The sequence below is a fragment of the Archocentrus centrarchus genome, chromosome 13 (genome assembly GCF_007364275.1).
Source record: "Archocentrus centrarchus isolate MPI-CPG fArcCen1 chromosome 13, fArcCen1, whole genome shotgun sequence".
Lineage (NCBI taxonomy): Eukaryota > Metazoa > Chordata > Actinopteri > Cichliformes > Cichlidae > Archocentrus > Archocentrus centrarchus.
Window position 1 is genome coordinate 1,479,676 of NC_044358.1, and position 26,203 is coordinate 1,505,878.

At 39.9% G+C, this 26,203-nt stretch overlaps 1 protein-coding gene across 6 annotated transcripts in view; it reads right to left on the reverse strand.

Annotated features, from left to right (window-relative positions):
• Positions 1-26,203, reverse strand: part of phldb1b (pleckstrin homology-like domain, family B, member 1b) — a 111,537-nt gene that overhangs the window by 68,871 nt on the left and 16,463 nt on the right. For 5 of the 6 annotated variants that reach the window (XM_030744078.1, XM_030744080.1, XM_030744079.1 and 2 more), the window contains exons 3-4: positions 21,162-21,285; positions 19,725-19,895 (exon numbers count right to left, since the gene is read on the reverse strand). In XM_030744078.1, the coding sequence (XP_030599938.1) occupies positions 19,725-19,895; positions 21,162-21,285 (295 nt within the window). Of the gene's footprint in view, positions 1-14,058; positions 14,455-19,724; positions 19,896-21,161; positions 21,286-26,203 lie in introns of those variants that run through there. The other variant, XM_030744081.1, reaches the window with a different exon arrangement.

Genomic DNA, 26,203 nt, shown 5'->3' on the forward strand with positions numbered 1-26,203 from the left:
GACTTGCTTTTATGGACGTCTGGGTAGCTGTTGGATGAGTCACGTTAGCAACCACAACACTGTTTTTCTTGGCCTTAATGCACTGATTACACTGCAGTTGGTGGCATGTTTTCAGGCAGTTGAATTACTAAATTGTGTTTCTTTGTAGTGCAGACACAATACAACAGCACTCTTTGCATGCCATTTCTTCTTGGTTAACATCACTTGCCCTAAATCCAAAATATTTCCAAACAATGGATGATGATCCACTTTGAGGTACAAGCTCTTCGCCTTCTGCTGTATTTTGCTGTATATCTGTCTTAACACTGTGGGAAACAGCTGTGAGGAGGCATGAAGGCAAGGGGTCAGGCATTGATTTCATCTAAAGTGCTTGATTTGTTTTTGCTTTGCATTTTAAATCACAGCATTTTAAATACTGCTCAAACACACTCATTTAATTGTGGAAAGCCAAAATCAGGATTCAAATGTGATTAATTATGCAGCCCTAGTGTGCTCACACTGTTAAACTAAGGATAAGCTTGTTGATGATAAACATAAGTATGTTTTTTTCCAGTAGTATGAAAAATACCCTAAATCTATAATTAAAGTTTTAATTAAAAACTAGAAATGTTTTTCATTAGAATATATTTGGTGTTTTTCTTGCATAAAATAATACACACACAAAAAAAATAAATAAAACGTAAACATCTGCTGCCCCACAAAGTGGCATGGTCATACCACAAAGGCCCTTTCTAAGCAGGGAAAACCCTGATATTATCCTGCATGTGAAGCTGATATTAGGAAAGTAGATGAGTAGAGGGGATTTAATCTTTTATTGTTGTCCATTTTTTTAAATCAGTTAGAGCAGTTGGTCAACAACATATGCCACCACTTGAAACTTAACGTTTTGGGACAGTCATTTTAAAGTATTATTTGACTTATTTTTAATCTTAAATGGTCACCAATACATATAAAATCTAAAAAAATATTTTTTTTCCCTCTGAAGTTCTACTTCTACCACCATCTTCACTACTGCAAGCTTTCAATCCAGGATTCTGTGAGCAGCATGTCTCTGCTAAGGAGATGTCAAAATCGCCACACCCAGCTTAGGTTGAAATTGAGCCAACTTTACAAGATTTAAACGACACCTAACTTATTTGTGATGGGTGACACCCTGGGAGGCTGCAAGCATGTCTGTGAGAATAAACTACTAACTGCAATAGACCGAGTTAGCTGTGAATAAATCACACCAGGCACAAACAGCATCCTTTCAGTGTGGAGCTGTTCTGTGTACATGTAGACATACAGGACACAATGATGCAGAGGCTGCTGGAGGCTGCTGGATAAGAGAATGTATTTCTCCCCACCTCCCCAGTCTCTCAGTACTAACCTCTGCTGGCAGCTAACACTCACTCACTGACTCCTGTGCTGCTCTGCTACCTCTAAAGGACCCTGTGTGTGTGTGTGTGTGTGTGTGTGTGTGTGTGTGTGTGTGTGTGTGTGTGTGTGTGTGTGTGTGTGTGTGTGTGTGTGTGTTGCTGACAGTAGAAAAGTCACCAAGGATCGGCACATGATGAATCAGCAAAGCGGAGAAAACACATGGTTTATACATGGCATTCAGAAACAGTGACAAGCTTATATTACTCGCACTGTGGTATTGCATTATACTGAAAAATAACAGACTGGTAGTGGGAGCTCAAACTTCAGACTGCTCAAAACTCCCAGTTTCTGACATTTCTTTCATTCTTGTGTCTTTATGATGTCATATATGTTATCAGGTTCACTGCTGCTTCAAAATCATATTAAGTTTCTGCCAAAGCAAACTGAGCATTTTCTACTGCTACTGCTTTTAATTAAGGGAAGTCAAGGACTGAAATCTTAAGGACTACAGCTTCGTATTTTTTTTTTTTTTTTGCTGTTCTTTATGATCTAACAAAATATCTTTTTCCCAGCAGTCACACATGACATCATAGACACAGGTGTTTACTAATCACATTAGTATATCTTCTGTGCTATTTAGCCTTGATTAATGTGATCAATAACACTGTGTTTGTGTTATTGTGACTATTTCATGTCAGAATGGCTGATGTGAAGAACATCTGTTCCAAAATATTTAACATTATTGAACTTTACAATTACTCACACATCATGACATTTTCAAGGAAAAGGGGCACTAAATAAAGAGAAGATGGCCTTTAAATGAAAGGTTGGTCCTAATTTATGACTGATGTGGCATTTCCCTAATCAATCCATCTGCTTGAAGTTTTAAACTAAAACTGCTGTCAGTAAAGTCCATTACAAGCACTCTCTTGATCCAAATTAACACTCATCGCTTCAGCCATTACGAAACGGTGTAGCTGCTCATCAGGTTGGAGCCATGCTTCTGGGAACATCAGATGACACCTCTCCGCAAAATAGGTGTAGATTTATGGTCTAGTGAGCCGAGGAGCATTTATCCAGGTCCCCAGAACAGGTCAGGTTCACAGAGATGCTCTAAACGGGCCATGTATCACACTCAGTGAAAAGAAGGGGGGGACAGTTAAGATCATAAATCATGAAGATATTTCTGATGGAGCACCCATACAGTGACACCAAAAAACTGGTGTGCTTCATTTGGCAATTACAGGAACGAAAGGTCATTTATGCTCGGTATAAAGCCAATAAAGAGGGAATAACAGATGGTTCTCTGGGACATTTCGAACTTTAACATTTAGATCACTTAGTAAAATCTCCTAGAATGAACAAACAAGACAGGAGCTTATCCACTTCTTATCTCAACTGATGGCTCATGGGAAGAGCATCTGTTTCTGATCTCAAACACCAGCCTCCACCCAAACAATGAGGGTTTTCCCATCTTATCTCCACCACTGAGAAGTTCTGCCGCAGACATGCCTTTCTCATACTAAACACAGCACTGGGTGGGACGATTAATGAGACCACAGAGAGGCCAAACCCTAACCACGCAGAGAAATTAACCACTCCTAAAACCCACTAAGTCCTTTATTTAAAGTAGAAGGGCTTTAAGAGAAAGATTTTAGGGATGAGTGTTTTTTTGGAACATCTGCATGTTACTCAACACACTTACAACTTTATCTTCCTGACAACTGCATCACAGGGCTTCATCTTCAGTCCATGAAGGAAAAGTTAGCCATGAATTACGGTAATGATATACGAAACATTTCCAAGAAATTAAAAAAGTCCTTTATTTCACTTTCCAACCCCCTTTCATGTGTGTATCTCCCTAGGTGGCCCAAGAGGAATCAGGTTTCTCTAAAGTAATCTGTCATCAAAGGTCCTAATCAGCTGGGGTGACAGGAAAGATGAACTCTGGGCGATGGAGGTTAAACTGTTTGGTGATCAGCTTTCCCTTAAGCAAAGAGGGTGGTCCCTTCGACATTTGGAGACATAAATTTGACATAAGTTTCAAAACTTGCAACTAGCTCTAAAACATAGTTCCAATGAAAAAAGGAAATTAAATATTTGGGACATATGAAGGACAAATTTAGAGCCATAAACTCTGGTTTGATTGAGGGAGAACACCATTAAATGTTTTGTTTTTTGTTTTTTTTAGATGTTAAGCTCTGCACATTCAAGATGTTTAATAACCTCAAGCTGAAATGTATTGTTTGGTACCAAACCAAGGCATTAAAGTTGTTTTTGTTTTTTTTCTATAACTTTCTGCATCTTTTAAGCATAAAACAATTGACTTGGTGTTGTCTCAAATAACATACATTCATAATGTCAACACTATTTTGAGTGTGGAGCACACTTCATGTCCTCAATGGTTACCATCTTGGCTGGTTTTTTTTAGCTAGTCAAAGAGGGATACATCATCAGCAGCAATGATGACAACAGGGCTAACTAGCTAGCTAGCAGTAGCAGATGTTTTTCAGGCATTGCAAGTGAAAACCAAACATTACATGGGTTGTGCTGAAAAATGCAAATGTTCCCACAAAGCAGTAGGTAGTGTGGCAACAGTCAAACATTGCAAACATGACTGTGTTCACTTTGAGAGAAAACAACCCAGTCAAATTCATGTACTACACAAATAAGTACACAGTGAAAGACTACATGAAAGACTTGAAACACACTAATTATGACCACTCATGAATTAGCTAAGTAACGCTGAATCTGTCATAAAAATGTCAATGTCTGGAATACACTGGAGAAGAAGCAGGAGAAATATGCAGGTGTATGGATGTGAATGGCCAGGACTTCATGACCTGATACCTGGGATGGAATATCTCTGAAACAGCAAGACTTGACGGATGCTACTGAATGTGGTCCAGGGCAGGATAAATTATGAACCACCAAGATGTAGTTGGAACACGTCAGATCTGTAGCAACTCCATCTTGCTGCATAAAGGACAGGATTTGATGCTGACATGTTGGTACCCATTACTACTGGGCACCCTCAGAGGCTTTGTTGATGAGCCTAGGCTTTGGTGAGTCTAAGCTGTTTTGGCAATAATGAACCAAAAGCATATAAGGATAGTTAGAAGGTGTTATTACAGTATAAAGTTGACGTGGCTAATGTAGAATTAATACTTAAAGTTACAGTGTGTAAAGGTTTCACATTGTTGGACATTTGGTCATGCTGTGAATAAACTCTCATAAGATATGAGAATGTAATCAAACTGTTTATCAGAGGGAAAGTGTAATTTTTTTTTAGGACACATTTAAACACCAGGCTCTAATTACATGGATATTAGGGGTATAAGTGACCCCCTTTCATTAAATATGGTCATTTGTTTCATTCTTCCTGTAAAGATACTACTTTGTTTTGACCAAATGCACACATATTCAATTATAGGGAATAAAACCTTTGATTTGAAAAAAAAAACAACTTAATTCTAAAAATCAAGTTTCCTTTTCAGCATATTGATTTTTGTGCTCGATAATTGGTTTTTAGCTACTATATTTAAATGAAAGATACAAAATTACTAGACTGTGTCAACAGATCAGCAGGGTGTCTACCCACAAGGACACAATTATCTTTTATTATGTCTGCAGTATTAGTACCATAAAAACTGCATTCTGACATCACAACATATATCTTGACTACATTATTCTAGAAATCACCAAGCTGTATTAAAATCCCAACAAAATAAAACATTCCTATTCACTTTTTCCATGCAAATATCTGTATTTCACAATAAATGTAAAAAGAACAGACAGAATTAGTTTTAAATCTGCTGGTACCACATGCTGCACTATAAGCCATAAATAAAAACCAATAAGACATTTCAGTCTCTGTACTGTTCACACTGTACTGTTTCTCTCCAAAGCTCAGATCTAGTTTCTACTCTTAAAGGATTTAACTGCATTGTAATTCCTATCCCAAATACAATACAATATATATTGTCTGCTTTGACAAAATCATGCGAATCACCAAAGTTGGATTCAAACTGAAGCAGCATGATATGATCAGTTCCAGTTCTTTGATGGAGGCTAATGTACATTATAAAAAATAAACCACTTCAAGAATGTGCATCATATTGTCCCATGTCCCTGTTAAATATAGACCTACAATTGCAACTCAAACCTTGTTCATCAATCAAAATTGAAAGGAAAAAAAAACAATACAATAAGAAAAAGACTGAACAAGTATGGCTTGTTTGGAAGGGTGTCCAAGAGAAGGACCCTTCTCCTTAAAAACAAAAAAAAAAAGACCAAGGCACCATGAAGTCACTGAGTCGACCATAAACTCCTCTGTATACCAAAGTATTCCGGTGTCAAATGTGAGGACATCTGTCCAACAACTACAGGTTTGCCTAATCTGGGTCATGCAACAAGACAATGATCCCAAGCACAGCAGCAAATCTACAACAGAATGGGTGAAAAAGAAAAGAACCAAGGTACTTTAATGGCCCAGTCAAAGTCCTGATCTCAACCTGATTGAAATGCTGTGGAGGGACCTTAAGAGAGCTGTGCACAAACATTGCTTCAGTTTCAGTGAACTGAAACATGCTGTGTAGAGGTGTGGGCCAAAATTAACAACTAGCTGGTCTCGAACCAAGAACGCGTGACGAAAGCGGCAGAAGGGCGTGACTCTGCCGTCTCAACATAAACTTTTCTACCATGTTACATGTTACATGATTTTTTTAATAATGTCCTGATACGTAAAATGTTACAAATATTACAACTTGACTCTACAAAATCTTTTGAGTTGTGAAAGAAAAAAAAAAAAAATCAAATCTTAAAAAGAAGCAACCCCATTTATCTGAAAATTAGACCAGCCTTTCATAGAATATTTAGAATCCACCTTTATTTTGGGTTGTATCTGCTGATGCTGGTCAAGTACACTCTGGAATAAAAACACTTTCACTGGGACTTTGAAAAGCAAACAGCACCGTTCATCACCATTTGTGTCAAATTCTCTGTTTTATTAGCAGAAAGCCTCTGTGTTGTTCCTCATCAGGAAACTATGGGTATACTGCACTATTTAAAGGCTTTCATTGTGTAAGGAAATAGGCATGCAAATTAGTCTGATGAGAGGTTTGTGACTCTAAATAGCTTAAAGATTCTTCACTCCCAAATAGCACTACAGCACTGAACCATGTCCTATTTCAGCTTTAAATTACAAATCTCATTCACTTTCCATCACCAACACTTCATTAGCACTGGCTTAGATCACCGCTGGTTTCATGTGCAGTAGTAATATAGAGTATCAATTCCACATCTGGTATGACCATGCTAGCTTTAGTTTTGTTTTTGTTTAAAAAAAAAAAAAACACACCCACACTGGTATTTAATCGTTTCTCTCCTTCCCTCCCTTGTTCATAAGAACCCTTTGACCTGAGAAAAGCATCCTGGGATTCCTCCAAGAACCAACCCAAGGCTACACTCAGTGAAACAAGCTGCGGTAGAAACTAAAATCTCTTCCAACACAGTCCAACAGGAAAATATAACACATTGCCAATTTTCATAATTAGAACTGCCTACAGTAGAAGGACAGGCAATCAAGAGCCAAAGAGCGAAGGAAGAGTGGACGTGTGTGCACACACGAGTTAAACACTTAGATTGATTACCTGGCCACTGGGAGAGAGGACGATTCCCCCCAACACTGCAGAAGCAATTCATGTAATCACTGGCTTCATCACAGAGAGTGCTCTGTGAGCATTATTGCAAAAACAGCATCCTTGAGCCGCACTCTGTGCCCTCCAGAACAGTCAAACTCTCCCAAAGAAACAACCAAACACAAGCAGGGAAGCAGCTCTCAAAGTGCTGAATCCAAGAATCCTTTATTATATCATGCTATCAGCTTTTCCTTATGGCAACACTTCAAGTACAAGGACATCCTGCATCACCACCTTACACAAAGGCACTATAACCCCATTCTCTAATAAAAGTACAGGAACACCTAAGGTAATTATAGAGCATGCAGAAAGTGATAGAGACTGGACTAAGGTGGCAATATTTCTAATATCTCTCAGTCAGAAATAAACAAAACAAAATGCATGGTCCTTATTCTATATCAAACAGCACAACACATTATTGCATACTATGTTTAAATTATATAATGTTCACCTTTGTACAGGCAATAAAAAAGCCCAACAGGGCAACAAGCAGTGGACCTGTCACTTTCTTTTCAGATGTCAGTTGCTCATTTAATTAATATGATTTTAGATATGATTTAATTGGCAGCTACGTATGCAATCAATCTCTGATTAACTGAGAAGCTGTGTCTAATACTGCCACTAGTTACAGCAGTAGTTTAAAAACAGGAAGCTAATTTACCAACCAGATCAGGAATAGAGTTTGAATTCATTAGATTTTAACTTAACTTTATACACTCAAGATCAATTTTTGCTGTGTTAAATGATTTGTAATTGGTTTGTGTTAGCTATAGATAACCTTAACCATAGATAACACAGTTTTGATCCCTGAAAATAAACAAAGGTAACTGAAAGCCTTGCTGCTGTTGTTTCTATTTTTATTGTAAAACTGGCCCTTTTTCTGGCTGACATTAGCTAACTTTAATTTTCCTGCTAAAGTTAACTCCCCAGCACAGCAGAAAGCTGGCAAACTTTAGCTCACCTCCTTGCCAACACTGTCGCTACCAAAATACTAACTGAATCCTTATAATTTATTTGTCTCTATGAGGAGCTATGTGGTGCTAGGAGCTGATCAAGACATGTGGAGGGGGAAGAATAAGAAAGGCGTTAAGGCGAGGCATTTGGGAGTGAGGAAAAATAGCACATCTTTTGAATTTATATTGAAAATCCATACAGCATGTCCAAGCTCTCAAAGAAACCAAGAGAGTAGGAGACAGGCTCATGTACATTATATTAGGAATATTGTAATTCTGATTCCCTATTAAAAAATGAAAACTATATAAAAAGAAAGAATGTTTATTATAAAATCAAAACACATTTAATATAACTATTGACTAAATACCAGAGCTGCCAAGAGTAATCACTCTAGAGCCATGTGAGTACTCTGTTGAGACCACTCAGGCCAATCAGTGTTAATGCCACATCATGCCTCAAGGGTATTGTGGCATTAAATGGAGATGTGGTTAGCGGCCCTGCTACATTCAACCAATCAGAAAAGGGTCTGTGGACCAAATATTCCATTACTTCTGTAATATATCTGAGTGTGCTTCTTTCCCCCTTTCCTTTGCGCTGGTATGACCACATTAAATCTTTCCAGTGTGTCAGCTTTGCCTTAAGTGCACTTCCCAGAAGATTAGATCAGACGAACCAGAGGTGGTCAGGGCACGAATGCTTCAAATTCTACTAGCATGAGTGCGTGCAAAGTTGGTTCAAGTGCACATATGACAAAGAAATGCTGTTATACATTTACACGCTGGTACCACAGGTTTGGCTCTGTGGATTCAATTCAGTTTCATTTCATTTATATAGCACCAAATCACAATGGTGACAGCTGTTGTGATCTGATTAGAGAGAAAACCCTCAAATCAGACGACCCCCCTATGAGCAAGCATTTGGAAACAGTGAAGTGGAGTAACACATTACAGCCAATCAAACTCATGACTATCCTGCCTGTCTGAAGCTGTGAAAACATATTTCCTCTCATGCAAGCATGTTCACAGAAATTCCCTCATCCAGAGCAAAAAGAACAGAAAGGAAAGAAACATGGAGAATATTGATATCTGCAGCACTGTGATGTCTTTTGTCCTAGGATTTGTTTTTGTATGTTTGTTTGTTTGTTTGTTTGTTTTATGAAGGTTTAACAGCCTTTCCCCCAGTTTAGGTATGATTGATTGTTCTAATGCCCATCAGCACTCTCTCACCCATTCACATGAATGGGTGAGAGTGTCCAAACTTGACTGGTACTGTATAGTAGATATCTGCTAATTAGCATGAGGTAACAAAAAGCACACAAGAATACTACATATGAGTTACATGTGGTGTAGACCACATGTGGTCAAACACAACAGGGCATAGTATTTGTCAGATAACTGCATTCAAAATCCTCCAAAGGCACCAACACCACAAAAACGGTCAAGAAATCCAGCTCAGTGGCTCAAATCAGCTGTGCTGAAGCCCAAATGAAGCTAACTACCTAACATAAAATTTAGTCAGCTTGAAAATGTCGGTCACTGTTGATTGTTCAGGGTAAAACAACCACTACTTCCCAATAGGGGTGTAACAATTCTGAAACCAAAATCCCAAAACAAACATTCTCACCATCATATTGCCATTCCATGGTCCCCAATGTCCACATGGAGCTAACCCAGTGAAAGCTGAAAATGTTTAAAGATAGCTCAGGTAACAAGTAGTCTGTAAATGTGGTAATGTTTGCTAATGTTACACACCTACTTTGCAGGCCAAATTTTGCTAAACATAAGGACATACCACAATGTACATTTATTTTGGTATTATTTACAGAGATTCTTAACACTGACACATGAACCTTAGATTCATCTCAATAGATGACTCTCAGTTCCTTTAAAGGGTTATGAAGGGTTTATGAAGGGTTATCACTGAGAGAGAATGCAATGGGTTTATACTGAGTAAATCTTTGCATTTTAAAGGAGGCACTGTTACCTAAGGCACAGTCTACCTTTAATCCCCACACAAAATACAACCTCAAAATAGCATAAAAGAGCTTATTCTATACAGCGTGTCCACCATTAGCATATAGTCTCCTTTTCTCTCACAGCTTAGATCAAATCTAAAGGTTGCAGGTTTTCTACTTGATACCATGTTGAGAGCACTCCACCTATCAGCAGCTGAGGAAATCTGCCTTCCTAAGTCCTGACTGTGAGTCAAACAGCAGAAAATCACCATGATACCCTAAAGCTATACATTTCCAGAGCTTCGCTACACTTCACTCTGCTCTTCATGTCAGGGAAACTATTTTCTCAGCAAATTGATACAACTCTTTTATTCACTGTTAAGTTACCTGTGAGGGAAAACCTTGGTCATTTTTTGGATTGTACTGTTCTTCAAAGGCACTAAACCACCAGCATGAGACATCACTAAAGTGTCTGGAGGAGCTGCACACAAAGGCAAGTAGACAACTACAGCTGACAGTTGCTATGGCACACTGATAGTTTACAACCTCAGCAAAGGCCAAGAAGTCAAACCTGCCAGTTAATCAATGACCGCCTTTTGCTGAGCCAGGGGCACTCAAACACAGACGAACATACCAGAGAATGATATGGAGCTGGTCTGAAAGGAGAGCACATTGGAGGAGTGGAGCTGTGGAGGGCTAACCTTGCATTCCCCATCATGTGAGAGTGAACAAATAATATAAGGTTGGAAGAAATTACTTGAAAAGTGATTGCATGTTGGAAGCAACATGATGCCAGGATGTAAGATATCTGGAGACAGCAGTTGCTCTTGGACAGCCGCTTCACACAAATGATTTTGAGCTTATGTTATGCAGCAAATTCAGTTACAATGGGGATGGGGGATATGAAATTAAAATAAAATAAAAATACTTCACAGAGAACAGGAAAATGTAAAGGGCGAGGAAATCCATGTGTAAAAAAAAAATGAGCGGAGTAGCCCTTTAAATCACTCCTGCCGCTCACAGCATCCACGTCCCACAGACCACATGTGTTATCATGCACGTGGTCAGCTGCTGTCTCCAGTGGGTGCTCATCACGCCGGTTACAGCTTGTTCGAACAGATGTTCTCTTCTTCGCTACCCCACCTCCACACACACACACACACACACACCACCATCACCTCCAAACACCCCCATTCCACTACCCTCCTCCTTTCCGCTAGGATAATTTTGGCCAATCTCCCGCTCTTAAACATGCTCCCTGAGGCACACGGCTGCAGGCATGAGGATCAATCAAGCGATGTGATCTACACGTGGTTTAGAGGTGGGCTGTTGCTCAAAACAACCTTATTTGTAGTGGTGTTTTTTTGTTTTTGTTTTCTTAAATAGCTGCAAACACCAGTCGGGTCATTTTTGAGCCAGTTCTCACTGCTAACTGCAGCTGTGCAACAAAACTTTTCTCCAGTTCTCCCTTGATGTGCACAGGCACATGCATACTCTGCATCCATGAGTGGTGACTTAATGTTTGAACACATGAGAATGTGTTCAAAGGACAGCTTTCATTTAAAACTTTTTTTGATGCATTTGTTTAAATTTTCCACTTGGAAACTGTAATATGTTAAATATGAAGCTTCATTTCAAGCCACACTTGTGCAGCCCTAGGCTATTGGTGATTGGCTGGTTGTTAATTTCTGTGTTATTTCTTTTAACTGACATTCACAATTTTATTTTTCTAATTTAGCCTCATCTTTGAGAACTCAGCTCTGCAAATAATTCACTTGTGAGGCAAAATTGGACAGTGCCACAAGGTAATGATCCTTCCTTTTTGTTCTGCTGAGCCAAGTGCAATTCATCTTGTGGCAACTTGAGACTGGCTCCAAAAGAAAGTCAAACATAGACACCCATGTTAAAATAGCCAGCTTTGCAGCATTTAAGAGCATGCTTACAGCATGGTTAAAAAAAAAAAAACAAAAAAAAAGTTTTGGTCTCTGTGGTTTCCCCCAATTTTAATAACCTTGAGGTGAATACATTTATTTTAGAATTCATCCTGGGGTTACACTCATTGACTGACAGGTGTGCTGCCACAGGACATTGTAGATGACTGATGTCTCCTAGGCCTCACCTCCACTAATTCAGTCACTGAACTGTACCTTACTTCGGTTTTTGTGCTATTTGTGCCTTTGGGAGCATTAAAATGGAATGATTTGACAAATATTATAACCTGCAGTGTTGTACAACAATTATTCAGCAATTTCATCATCATTTCAACTGCTGTAACGAAAGAATTTCCCAAATATGGGTTAAATAAAGTATTTTGTATCACACTGTAAGAAATTAAGCCATCTTGTGGCATTTCTGTACTGATTATTTTTTCTTTTTCTTTTTTAGCTGAAGAGATTGCCACTTGATCTGTCTTGACAACTTAAAAAACCTCAAACTATCTTGACAATTTTCTGGCCAAAAATCAGAGAACCTTATTCAAATTCTCACTGGTATTTATACCCACAAATACATGAAAATCCAGCCTTGAAACAGAGCCTTTTTCAATAGGATGGAAAAATAAAAAAAGATGCTTATGATTTCAAAGGCTCCATATAGAAATGAAAGAAAACTGAACCCTGTTATATGGTTACTAAGAACACACTAAAACTGAAAGAAGCAGAAGAGGAGGCAAGATCTCTTGTTACTGACACACCACAGACGCCTGTCTTTGAACACCAGCTACATTGCTGAATACATATTAATCTTTTAGACAAATCAGATATGGCGAGCAGCATGTGCAATTTATACCAAGACCTTCTGTGTGGAAAAAAAAAAGCATTACTCAAGGTACTGGTGTGCTCATAGTAATATAATAACTGGATAATTTGGATACATTGCCTTGACCTCAGTGCAGCCAGAGGATGTACAGTCAAAGACTGTGTCAACAGCAACATGCAGAAACACAAACAGCACCCCTGCATATGGGTGCCAGTTGCTACCAGCCTCCTGCCTGTGTTGATACCCCTCACATAGGACTGACCTGCACTTAGAGTCCACACAGCAGCCTGATGAATGTTTGCAGAGGGTTTTTTTTTTGTTTTCTTACACATCCTTTCTTTACACTGGGGTCAACACAATATGTCAGAGATAACAGATGCTGAGGAGCAGCAGTGATACTCTTGCAGGGCTGTGGGAGTTTGAACTGTCTACTATGATCAGAACTCGAGGCCCCCAAAATAAGCAGAATGCATGAGAGGGAAACTCTGTTCTATTCCAGTAACCAGCCCTGGTTAGGTCACACTGGCAACCAGGAATAGCAGTGTAACAGTAGACAGACACAGAGAGGTCTGGTCATGCCAGCCTGGATGGAGGTATCTGCAGATCTGGCAGACCTGTATGCGTTTGTCGCCTATAAACAGAACTCACGTGGAGGAAAACGAAGCTGGGACTCAGCGTTGGGACTGAGGGGTTGGAGAAAGCAACTTTAGAGCAGGTCTTCTATGTGTGGACCAAGAATCCGCACTTCGTTTGAAAAATGTAGCAGTTCAAAATGTTCTGGTGTAAAGCAATTGTAGCTGTGTTAAAAATGTAAACTAAACAAGTTAAGATGTCACAAAGGGATTTGGACAATTTCGGCTTGGAAAAACAACCAATTCTAAGGAGCTATTTATGTCAGTAAAATGTTTTGGGGTTTTTTTGTTTTTGTAATTTACCAGCACAGCTAGCAACTACCCACCCGAGCAAACCTGTTAACGACGCTGAACAAGCACGAGCAAAATAGAAAGAAATAGCCAGTAAGAAATTATTGTTTCAAATAGTGTTTTGCTACAGCTAGTTTACCATTTTCAACACAGAATGCCACATTTGTATAGTTTTTAAATGGAGGTTTGTTAGTGGTGTTAGTTAGAAAACTCGGAAAAGGCAATAGCGTGTATATTGTCACAGGTCCAGTCCACACTAGTGTAGTAAGCTAACCTGCAGAGCCAACAGGTCCGGTAGAAGTTTCTCTCCGCGCACTCCGTCACCTTTCACCGGCTACTACAAATTTAGAAACCCCCGGCACCGACTTTGAACCACGGGAAGCGAACACTCAGTAAAAGCAGGACAACTTACTTTAACTCCAATGAATGAAACTCTTCTCTACTTCCTCTGTTTTCATCGTTTCTGCTCCTTTAAATAAAGCCACGTGTTTTTTGTCCGTTTCTGTGAGTTATTGTGGAACAACAGGAGCGTTTATTGGGGTGCGGGTTGTCCTCACGCGCTATTGTTATGATAATCCTAAAATCCCACAGACTCTAATATATTCTGCTCATATCTAAAAGTTCACAATAGGAGCTGTCCGTCTGCACACTTCTTAAAACACGGGTTCATCTGCTGGTGCGCTGGTATATCCCAGTTCACTGAAGCCGGTGCAACAGTTTACAGTCATTGTAAGCTTTGTCCATTGTCTTCCTCCAACCCACGCTTCTGTTCGCGTACTACAGACAATGCACCCTTCTCTGCTGCCGGGGCTCCTGTGAGAAACAGCTGGCTCACAGTCATCCCTCAGCCCGCCCCGCGGAGAGAGCCGGGGCTGTCAGGGAGCAGAAACCGGATAGGAGGAGGAGGGGCAGGACGGAGGGAAAAAAGAAGGTGGAGATCCTGAGTCAGAGCTATGCAATTAGAGAGAAAAAGTGGAGAGATAGCGGAGTAGGGGTCTAAAGCGAGACATAGGGAAAACACCTATCTTAATACACGATAAACTGATCAATACCGTTGATTTATTGATCATGATAATGACAGAATATGACCTGACTTGAGTAGACCTGATTTTAATTTAAATAGAAGCCAGGACTCACTCTCTCTCGCCCTCTCATATCTCAGCTTGATCACGATATAAAAGAACAAAGGTTAAGCCCAGTGTGTTACCAGGCATTTATACAAGCCATAAAACTTCAAAGAGTCACCCGCAGGCACATTAGCCTCAGCAGTAAATATTATGATACCGCTGCAGCATCATATGTGCTTTATGCTAGATGTCTGACCCACTGACAGTGTGCATAAAGTGATGTGAAAAAGCTGGCTCTGTGATGGAAGAGGTGCTTGCATCCATTGCAGTATGTGGAAATACTCCATTACAAGTTAATTACAGTGGACCTATTCTGCTCGGTTCCAGCTCTGTATTTTTCTTCTTCTTTTTTTTTATTCTATTCACAGTTCAAAATGATGCTTATTTATCTTCTAGCAGGCCTTTGTCCAGCCATCTCTTTTATTTCAGTCATCTTTATTTTGACTGGATGCCCTTCGCACACAGAAGGTTTTAACTAGGGATGGGAATGATAGTTTATGCAACTGTCACAGATTGTTATATATCTGTTAGAAGTATGACACAACACAACATGCCAACTTTGAAGCAGCACAGCTCACAAGCTATGGGTTCTGCCATACAGTAGGCTTCCAGAAGTCGGCTAATCAGAAGAAAGGAAGGCTTACCTAGTGGAGTCCCAAACTAAAAAGAAATAGATAAGCTTCATCTGAGCCCCATTTTCTCCTTGTATTCTTTCTGACAGGCTCAATGAAACCAACCAACTATTGTCCAGTTAAAGTTCTAGCTCGTCCCTCTTTTAATAAACTGTCTTCTCTTATTATAAATCTCAGACAATCACTACTAAACCTCTTGTTGAGCACATTTTTGGTTTTTTTGGTTTTTCTTTTTTTTAAATAATACCAGCTTGTTGCTGCTAACCTGAAAGCTATTGCAAGCTTTAGACTAGCATCTAGTCATAGCTTGCTCACCACTCATTTGTCCTGAAGGGAATATTTATGTGCCTTGTAAAGTATTACTCACATAGCCCATGGGAGTGGCAACCAATAAAGTCTGATCTACTTCCTGCTGCATAATTAGATCTGTATCAGCATGCATTAAGGTGATACCGCCTTGTAAATAACTCAAACTATTGCTTTCATTACTATTGCAGCTCTTTCCACTGTACACTACTGTCCAGGACCCTGACGGTGACCTCTGGTTTACCCTCATGCTCATTTTTCACCCTTAAGCCCCCTCTGGGACTAATGTTGCTTCTGTCTGGGGTAAAGGGAGCAGTATAAATAGAACCGTGTCCCCACTCTGGTTACCCTGCCACTGTCCAGGTCGAAATGCCAAAGCAACAAAGGGATCCACTGACAGACATATTTCTCCAGACATATAGATCACAAAGCAGGACACTGAATACAGTACAGCATTTAAAGAAAATATTGAATACACTATAGGGCTGAGAAATAGCACTACATAGTTTATGATTACACAGCAGTACAGAGGGAAGTTCACATCCTGTGAATAATGATAAGTACTGTCCCTTTAACTCATTCTCATTACACACAGCATAGCACACTCTCTCTGACACTATGAATTTCCATGACTTAATTCAAACACAGTCACAGTTTTACTTCCTTTAATGTGATTAAGCAGAAAATTGTGCAATATTAGAAGATGATGTAAAGAAGGACAGCACACAACGAGATTCTTTTATGTGTGTTTGCATATCGTTAGCCTAAGTCATATTTTGGCCAAAACTGAGATATCTATCTAAATGAATCTACACTGTTAGCAGAGTAGAATTAGGTAGGTATCTCAAAACATGCCAAAATATGACTTAGGCATTTATGCTATTAGGCTAACAATATTATGATATTTCTGCCCAGCCCAAAGAAAATAAATTGAAATATGAAATAAAAGTTTGGTGACTTTTTTAATTTTCATGGACTTTCATTTTTTCTCCAGTCTTTTTTATTCATTTATTTTTATGTTTGGTTATTAATTGAAGTTAACAACAAACGTTATCTTAAGACTCATTTAAAATCGTAAGTTTAAGACTATTTTAATGACAATCAGATGATCCTCTTTGAACAAGCTCTTGGCAAAAACTCCCTTTGAACAGAGACAGACCTCCAGCAGACCCAGGCTCAAGGAGAAGCAACTGTTGGGGTGGCCTCAGCCCCAGTAGGCCCCAATGAACTCAGTTGTCAAGTTGATTGAAAGTTGTAAACTTAGTGCTTAAACAAAGTTAGCACGAGGTGGTCAGGGTGGATGGTGGGTATAAAGTTCACACTTCACACTAGAGATGAGACTCCCATCCAGATACCCATCCATGGGTTCAGGCACTAATAGTTACTGTTAGTTAGTTAATAGTTACCGACAATAGTCTCCAGTCACTGTGGACTTCCCCAAGTCACGTGGCTGGTTCTGGTTCTACTAGAGGACTCATGCTTTTAGTACTGAGTTCTTCTTCCCCACCTGCACCAAAAGCTAATAGAGACCTGTCTGATCATTGGGTTCAAATTTCAAAGGTTCTCTACCTTACAATAGAAAATCTTGGGATGAATCATTGTGAGCTGGTGATAAAACTGAATTGAACTGAATAGAACCTTTTTGGCAGTAGTTATGCTTCAGGAAGTCAATATTGTACTACAAGGTTGTTAGTAGACATCTTACTGATACACTCAGCACCCATATTACCTTAAAAAAAATGCTTAAAATATCACATTCAGTACTGTGCAAAAATCTTGAGCCCCTCCCCTCATTTTTTTACATTTTGCTTCCAAGCAGCCAGACCTTCTTGTAAGTTTGTAAAAGTGACTTTGAACAATAGTTTTCCAGACTTTCTGAAGATCCTTTAAAGTTTTTCTTTGGACATTTTTCAGTTGAGTCCTTCTTCCTGACATTTTCAGAGCAACATTTTTATGTTAAGCCACTTAACAAATAAATCATTCAAGCTTAAAAAAGACTGCACCAGTTTTGTGCTTACACATACAGACAACTTAGTGAAGAACTAATTTAAACTGTATCTGCTGGCACTTTGTTGCTATCAGCCAAAAAACAAACAAACAAACAAACAAACAAAACAAAAAAAACAGTTTGACAGACAATTGTATTTTTGCACCAACAAGGTGATTCCCAAAGAGCAATTAGCTGAAACCTTGGTATATCTCAGCATGGTGTGCAATGTGTCCCTAAAAGTGGAGGGCAAAATAAGTGGGAAGCCTAAAAAAGTAGCTACAGCAGATGAACAGTGTCTGAAAGTCCTGTCCTTGGGAAATAGGAAAAACTCCAGCAAAGACCTGACACAGGATCTGAGAGATGCATCTGTCCCTTCAGCTGATCCATCTACTGTTCTCCAAAGCCTCATCAGAAATGGTGTCAGTGGAAGGGTGGCTGTCAAGAAGCCATTCTTAATGAAGGGAAACAGGGAGAAAAGGAGGATGTGTGCCAAATTACATAAGAACTGGACTGAAAATCAGCGGCAACAGGTCTGATGGAGTGATTAATCCAAATTGGAAGTTTCCAAAATACTGAAGCAGTGTAGGATCATCTGACAGAGAACAGAACAAAAGGCAGCCAATATCCAAAGAAGAGCTCTGGGATGTCCTCCAAGGGGACCTACTTCTGAAGACTACATGAAGAAATTATAAGCTGCCTAAGAGAGTTCAAGCTGTGCTGAAGAATAAAGGTGGTCAAGCCAAATATCGACTTTTAAACTCATTAGAATTGTACAAACTGTTTTTGCCTCATATACTGTATGTATATGAGGCAGCACGGTGGCGCAGTGGTTAGCACTGCTGCCTCACAGTTAGAATACTATCTGGAAGGGAGAGGCCTCTTCCTCTCTCTGTGTGGAGTTTGCATGTTCTCCCCGGGTACTCCAGTTTCCTCCCACATTCCAAAGACATGCACTTACTGGGGTTAATTGGCTACTCTAAATTGCCCATAGGTGTGAATGTGAGTGTGAAAGGATGTTTGTCTCTCTGTGTTAGCCCTGTGACAGGCTGGCGACCTGTTCAGGGTGTACCCTGCCTCTCACACTATGACAGCTGGGATAGGCTCCAGCCCCCCCGTGACCCTGAACAGATAAGCAGAAGCGAATGGATGGATGGATATTGTATGTATGTTACATGTTTGTTTTTAATCATGTTTTGATACATTTCTGCATCTGTTTTACATTTTCCCAGCAAAAATAAAGAATTGAGTAGTGGGTTAAGACTTTTACACAGTACCGTATAGCATCACATTTGTCTTTCAGCTTTAACATGTTTTGCCCCAGTCAGTCTGAAGCAAATCCACATGGCTTATGCATTAAACTTTATTTTTGTCCACTGACACAGTTGTAAAGTTTCTTGACTGTCCCTTCTTTCAAAGACTGGCCACATTTCTTAATGTGTGCAACACACACCTTTTTCTCATAACTCCATAATCAGTAAGATCCTTTCAGTTACATTACAACTTTGTGCAGCAGACAGATGAGCTAGTTAAGGTGTCTGGTTAATCTTTGTCTTGATTGTCCATACTTTCCCACTAGATGCTGCTTTCTAACAAAACAGTCCTTCACCGTAAAAATGTCAGTCCCAGAGGGCAATATGAGAAAAGTTCTCCACACAGTCTAATCTAAGATCCACTACAGCTGCAGCAGATTGAAAATGGATTAATCTCTCCCATTGGTTCCATCCATATCTGCATGCCTGAGCACAGCAAAGCCCACTCTGTTAACTCATTAACCCAGGAACCTCAGGCTCCTCTTCGATCAGTAGTTGTTTAATAACACAGACTGTGCATTTTATCCAATAGGCTTGCTGGCAGAGAGCTATTGGATTGATCTTTGGCTTACAATTACTGGGATCATGCGCATCAGCAGCCGGGAGAAGCCACTAAGTTAAAGAGAAACCATGGATCCATTACTGCAATGCACATTCTACACAGGGAAATATTGTGGGAGGTGCATTGGGACAGTGGTTGAGCTGGTTCCTACCTTGTGAAAGGCGAGTGGGCTGTTTGAGCTGGATCCCATCAACAGCACAGAGGTTCCCACATGGGTGCAGTGTAATAACCCCTGACCTGTTCTCTATGTAGCAGTGCTGAGCTGCCACACCAGGACCCTGGATGTTGATGTCCATGGGTCCATGACCCAGAGTGGTCCGGCCTAAGTGAAGGAAGGAGAGTTAGACTTAAATCTCATGCTGTGACACAATAATAATGGGGTCTGACTCTAACATACAGCACACTGAACTGAGATGGATAGGCAGTAAGAGAATAGTGTTCAGATGAGGAAGATCACAGGAAAATTGATCTGATATTATAAGAGTGAGAGCACATTACCACTCCTTTTGCACTAAAATGATTCTATCTCATTTTAATGCTAATGTGAGAAAAACAAAGACACGTCACACTCTGGAAATGCACTGTCAAGGTCCAATGAAATGTCACAGGGAAGTGCAACAAACAAACCCACATACATGCACTTTGTCTGGAGATGACCTCCTGAGAGAGGAATCTGAAAAGGCAATGACAGGAAGGCCAGCAGACAGACAGGTAGACAGAAAGAAAGGGCAAGCTAAAGGCCAAGGAGTCACGAGACGCAAGATGAAGCCCATCAGCTGTTCAAAGAGACAGACAGAATAAACAAAGTGCTTTGTGGTCAATTGTAAAAGACTAAAATGTAAGGAGATACTAAAAAACACTGGCTCATTTTAATAACCCAAATGTTAGGTTTGGGCTCTTGAGGTATGGGTCAGCTTGACTCATAAACAATATAAATGATAAACGTAGCTTCCAAGTTGGAAAAATGAAGCCAATGTGTGAGTGCCTTAAGCCTGAATTCTAAAAACACCAAATGGCAGTAGCTGTAGTTGCAAAAAGACTTCCCATAGAAATCTACGGGAAACCGGCTTTCTGTCTTCACCTTAGCAAACACTTTTCTGCTGAGTTTATGGGTTCAGTCACTCAATTTGGATCATGTTGAATAGAAATTTAAATCTGTTTTGTAAATTTTGGTCATACCATGCTTGAAAAAGGAGGATTTTCTGTGGTACGAAACGGCATGCTCATTGGCTAACAACTTGACAATCACAAATCATTATCCAATGAGTGCGTATGTTTTTTTAAAAACCAGGATGGTAATGGTGATCGCAATGAACCAAACAATTGTCAAGGTAACATAAACTTGGGAACCATGATAAAAATCTGATAATGTAATACAACATGATACCGATTTTAGCGGTATTGTCACAACTCTGTTGACCTATTGGTTGTGTTCAATTACCGTATTTTTCGGGCTATAAGGCGCACATTAAAATCCTTAAATTTTCTCAAAAATCGGCAGTGCGCCTCATAATGCGGTGCGCCTTATGGTCCGAAAAATACGGTACCCTTTGTTCCCACTGGGCTGGTGTTAAAGCAGCACCCTCACCCTCAGGCAGAGGCAGCAGGGTGATTGCTGTGCTCAATCGTCCACTCCCCAAGCTGACCAGGTGGGGGCGCTCTGCTTGGAACTTCAGCCCCTTTCCAGTCTCGATCAGGTCCAGAGGTGTGCTCTGCAGGCGAAACCAGAGAGTGGACAATATGTGATAAGTTTTTGCACCTAATAAATGTTTCTGATGTGAATTTAAAGCTTATTCCCAATCTTTAATCAGACACCTATTGCATGCTGCATGTTCACTATCACAGGATGGGATTCTAATTGGCTGCTAGAGGCGTGATTAATTATGCAAAATCCTATTAGCATTCTATCTTTAAAGAGTTGGTATTTCTTCCTATTTTTCCTGTGCAACCTTGCAGCTGCTTGAAAGCATCACGTCTTTGCAGATATTGCAACACACGGTGTGTAATCTAATAGAGAGGACACTGTACACCTTTGAACCTGAGGAGGTCGCATCGTCCGTTTGCACAGCTACTGTATGTCTGGATGATAAATGACTTGTTGCGAGTGCGACCTAACAGGAGATCATTTCCTGTCCATTAGCTGAACTAATTGGTTTTGCATGACACATAAAAACATGGACACGTAGCATTACTGGGGTCACAGAGGACAGATGACTCTCTGCATGCAGTGAACTTTTTATTGCTTTGCTAATGGATCAGAGCCACAGAGCAGTCTTCATTGAGGGGAAGGGGTGCTGCTGTGGCTGTACATGCTCCTCGCCTTGTTAGGGAGGTGTGTGCGTCGTCTTCCCCCTCACAGCTCCGGCTGAAGCACCACCATGCACTCTCAGCTCAGTGAGGGGGGAAGGGATGTCACCATGGCAACAGCGCTCTGCAATTAAGAAACATGAAGCTCCTGGAGGGCGTTCGGCAAGCAAAGTTGTGATGAGCACTTTTCAGCGCAGCGATGCCTGACTATAAAATCTCTCCTGCTTTTTAGTCATCCTCTTATAGTCAAATTACTCCCACCACAGTACTGAGGTCTGACTGTGATGCAATAAAATGTTCTGGTTTGTGCTTTACCTCCCATGGTTTGATATGATTTGATATCATTGCATGGATGAGTTCTTACAGGACAAACTGAAGCTGTCAAATGGAACTCTTTATTTGAGTTATTTTGACAGACATGCATGATGTAGAAGTTTCTGCTCTGGTTCCAACATTTTTCGACTTGTGACCCTTTGAATGGAAGAAATTTATGATTTCTCAAAGACTGCTTTTGGCCTATGAGCAGACTGAGGTCACAAACAGTAGCAGTCAAAAGATTTGATGCTTTATGTCCTACTAGCTACATAATAATACATAATAAAGGCCTTTAAAGAAAAGCTAGAAAAATACACAAAAATGTTAAAGGATGTGTGGATTTTTCAAACTTAGTTGATCCTTCTGTTGACGTGTGATGATCTCCTTGGTAAATGTTATGTGTCATATGCTTCCCCGCCTGCTGTCGACTGTTCTCTGTCTTTCTCTTATTTTGGTAAATGTTTTGCTTGAACATGTAGTGGTCCTTTTACTTCCAGCCCATGTCTGTTTCTGTCCATTGCTGTTCCTGTGTTCATTAGTTCATCCCAAACCCAATTACGCCTCTGTTTGGACTACATTTTATCTACTTACCTGCTTAAAGCCACCTGTACATGTACAGGGAGTAGTTATTAAGGGAATGGCAGGGTGAATTTGGACACAGCTACCGCATCGTATTTTAACGATTTAACATATTAACTGGCATCTTTTCTAAATGTGTGTTGTGGACATCCAGAACAGAGTTGTCCTTAGGCCTTGATAGACTCCATGATTCACCAAACAGTAATTTTGTTTCACATCACACTTCATAAGATTTAGCACTTCTTTTTCTTCTGCCTAAAGTAGTGTTTAAAGTAGTTTTTACAGAGCTGATACAGCTCTGTGCCAGCTTAAGTGTTAAATGGGTGTGGAGTCATTCACTGGCATTGATTTGCATTTTTAAAAAAATGCTGTGTTTGCATCTTTTTGTCCCACTTATGAGGCCTTGTGTTGTTTTATTTATTATTTAGGACGCAGTGAGTGACTCTGTGTCCTCTCGGCTGGTCAGCTAGCCATGTGTGTCCTAATAGGATTATCTGATTGTGGTGGTCTGTCAGTGGAGTGGGGTCAAGTCTAAGAGGATTGCTGGGACAGAGGCCAGCTTGGTTGGAAGGCACTGGGAAAGCTTATACTGGGAGCGATGGGATGAGAGGGGAGGTGCCTGCAAGATTCATGCTGGCTTATCTGCTGTGTGCTGCTGCTCCCAAGTGGTGTGCTCAGCTACAGCTTGCTTTCTGTCTGCCTGCATGTACAGGAGAAACTGTAATGTAATCTAAGTAGCAAATATTGCACATCTACTTCATCTGCAAATTTAATGTATCTTTTGTAAGGTAGATTTTCACAGTTCAAGTCTGTACTGACAGACTTCCTGCACAGTATATCTTAATCTGTTCATAACCTTGTTTACTTCTCTACTTCTCTTATTAACTACAGCATCACTTTGTCACAGCAAATACAATTACAAATAACAAAAATATGAAAAATAAAACAAGATTAATTATTGTTGGCTGAAAAAATCTGTGCAACTTAAATAACAGAAAAACAGATTGTTTTTAACAATATGTAAACAGTTTATATTTTACCATCAAAAACAACAATTTCCGGGGAATGTTGTTTGGTTTTGTCTGTTTACAGATTTTTTTCTGGAAATATTTACAGGGGTAGCATTGTGGAGATGTGGAGACCAATATGAATTTACCAGTGGTAAAAATAAAATATCTTAAAGGACAATTCCACTATATTTCATGTTTTATTTCATTAATGTGTTCTCTGAAAGTGGCCCTAATTAGCAGTCAAGCATGCACACAGTGGTCCCCCTACCACCTCTGGAGGCATGTGTCAGTAAGCAGGTCAGCCTCTGCAGGCTTCTCTATGAAACATGAGTGCAGGCGTGGCGTGTTTCTCAGCACAGAGGGAGAGCGCTGAAACAGAAAACAGAAGCAGAAAACTTCAGGCGAAAAAACTCAGAGATAGCTTTGTTTCCTGTTTTGACTTCTTCTTTTTCTATTCCAGTGATGAAGGAGTGATTTGCACTTGCTGCCTTTGTTTTAGAGAAGACGAGTCACACCGTGCCAATATCAAGGAACAAGATGCCCTGTCAGTTTCTTAGCCTTTATTTAACCAGGGAGTGAAACCTTTGAGTATAAGAAGCCAGTTTGCAAGGGTGGGTGCCATTAACCGAGCAGGACCATGGATCCACCATGCTGCTTGCGTACGTGTGAGGCTATTAACAGCTGTCATTTAATGAGTCCACAGCAAGCAAGACATCCAATGTTCTCTTTAGATTTACTAAAACATGGTTCCTCTCTTTGGAAGATGCTGTGAGGGATTTTCTTCTTCATTAAAATAACATTTCCAGTCAATTTACTTTTGTTATTTCAGATGAATTCTTCTTCCTAAAATGAAGATAAATGACTCTAGATGTTGACCTATTCTATTTTCGTTTTGTTCTGTCATATATAGTGTTAAGCTGCATACACAATGGAAGCGAGTAGCTCGTTGCATTCATTCATTCCAATACACACACTTCTATATCCACAAATAGCTGCAAAATATGGCCCAAGTTAAAGGGTCAAAGATTAAGGGAAAGTGAACCTATAAAAATGTGTTGTTTAAAATAAATCACAGACTCAGCCAAAGGACGGCTGTTCCAAAGTTTCCATTCCTGCTAATTCCTGGGAGCCAAAAGCACAGCCTCAGGGTTTAACAGTGTTTTCTGCTCTTGGATCTTTATGATGTCATAGAGAGTGAATAACCCTAATATCCCTAATATGATTTCTTTACATGGAGCAGACAATCAGAGGAAAGCTGCCTTTTCAAACATTTCAGAGGATCTAAAATTTTTTCTTTTGGACAGAAGGGGAACTCAGGGGCCCAGTTTGAGAAAAATTAGAATTATTTTGAATGTGAATCACTCACTGCTAAGTCTAAGAATAGGAATATAAAGCTGGAAATGAATAACAATAGGTCCCCTTTAAATGCCTCAGATGTCTACAGAGCCATCCCAGGTTTGCTGCAGGAGTCATTAAAGTTTAATCTCATTTCATTCATTTCTTGCACTCTCTAACTGGGTACATGCACAGGAAACAAACCCAGAACACACAAATCCCCCTCCCCTTAATGCCTGATAGGATTTTTAGAACCAGCAGGTGGAAAACGCAGACATCTAATCTCAGGGTCTGTCTAATTACTACTTTACCCTTACTGACATATGTGCTGCTCAACCCAACCTGCTGCCTCTTCACTTAGTGACATTTTGGCCTTCTGTATTTATAATCCATGGAGTGTTTCAGTGCCAGGACTCTGTGCCCAATGTGCTGACATTTCACATCAATGGATACAGCTGTCAGATGAACAGAGCAGCCACTGTGTGCGTGAACTGGAAACATGTAAGAAAAATGCTACACTGATGACGTATGACTGTGTTTTTCTGTGAGAGCTGCCAAGTTTGGAACAATAAAGTCCCGGGGCCAAATTCACAAAGATAGACTTTGACTATGGCTTAGATAAACCCAATAGTCACACTGATGTCTTAATACATCTCTTGCTTACGGTACTTTCAACATGAACGGCCTTAAGAGGAACTAGAGCACAATTAAATTGAGGCTTTTTTCAAGCAACTACATCCAGCCACTTGTCTTAAAGGACCACAGGACAAGCTTAAAAATATAAAAAAAAATATAGTGCTGAGAATTTGCCTCCAGTGTTGGCTGTAATAACCTCACAATTAGTAATCAAATAATTATGTTCTTATTTTTGCAACAAGCTCATCAATTTTCTGCATGAGGGGTGGGTGGAAAAATGATCCAAGTGTGCCTTTTTAATGCAGGCCTGTGCTGCAGTTGCTTAGCTTTGGTTAATGTGGGAGAAAGGACAGAAAGCTACAGATTTAGATTTTTTAAAATTAATTGGATTAAAGAACGTGCTCAGTCAAAAACAAAACACCACCACTGCAAACACAGCCCGAAAGCT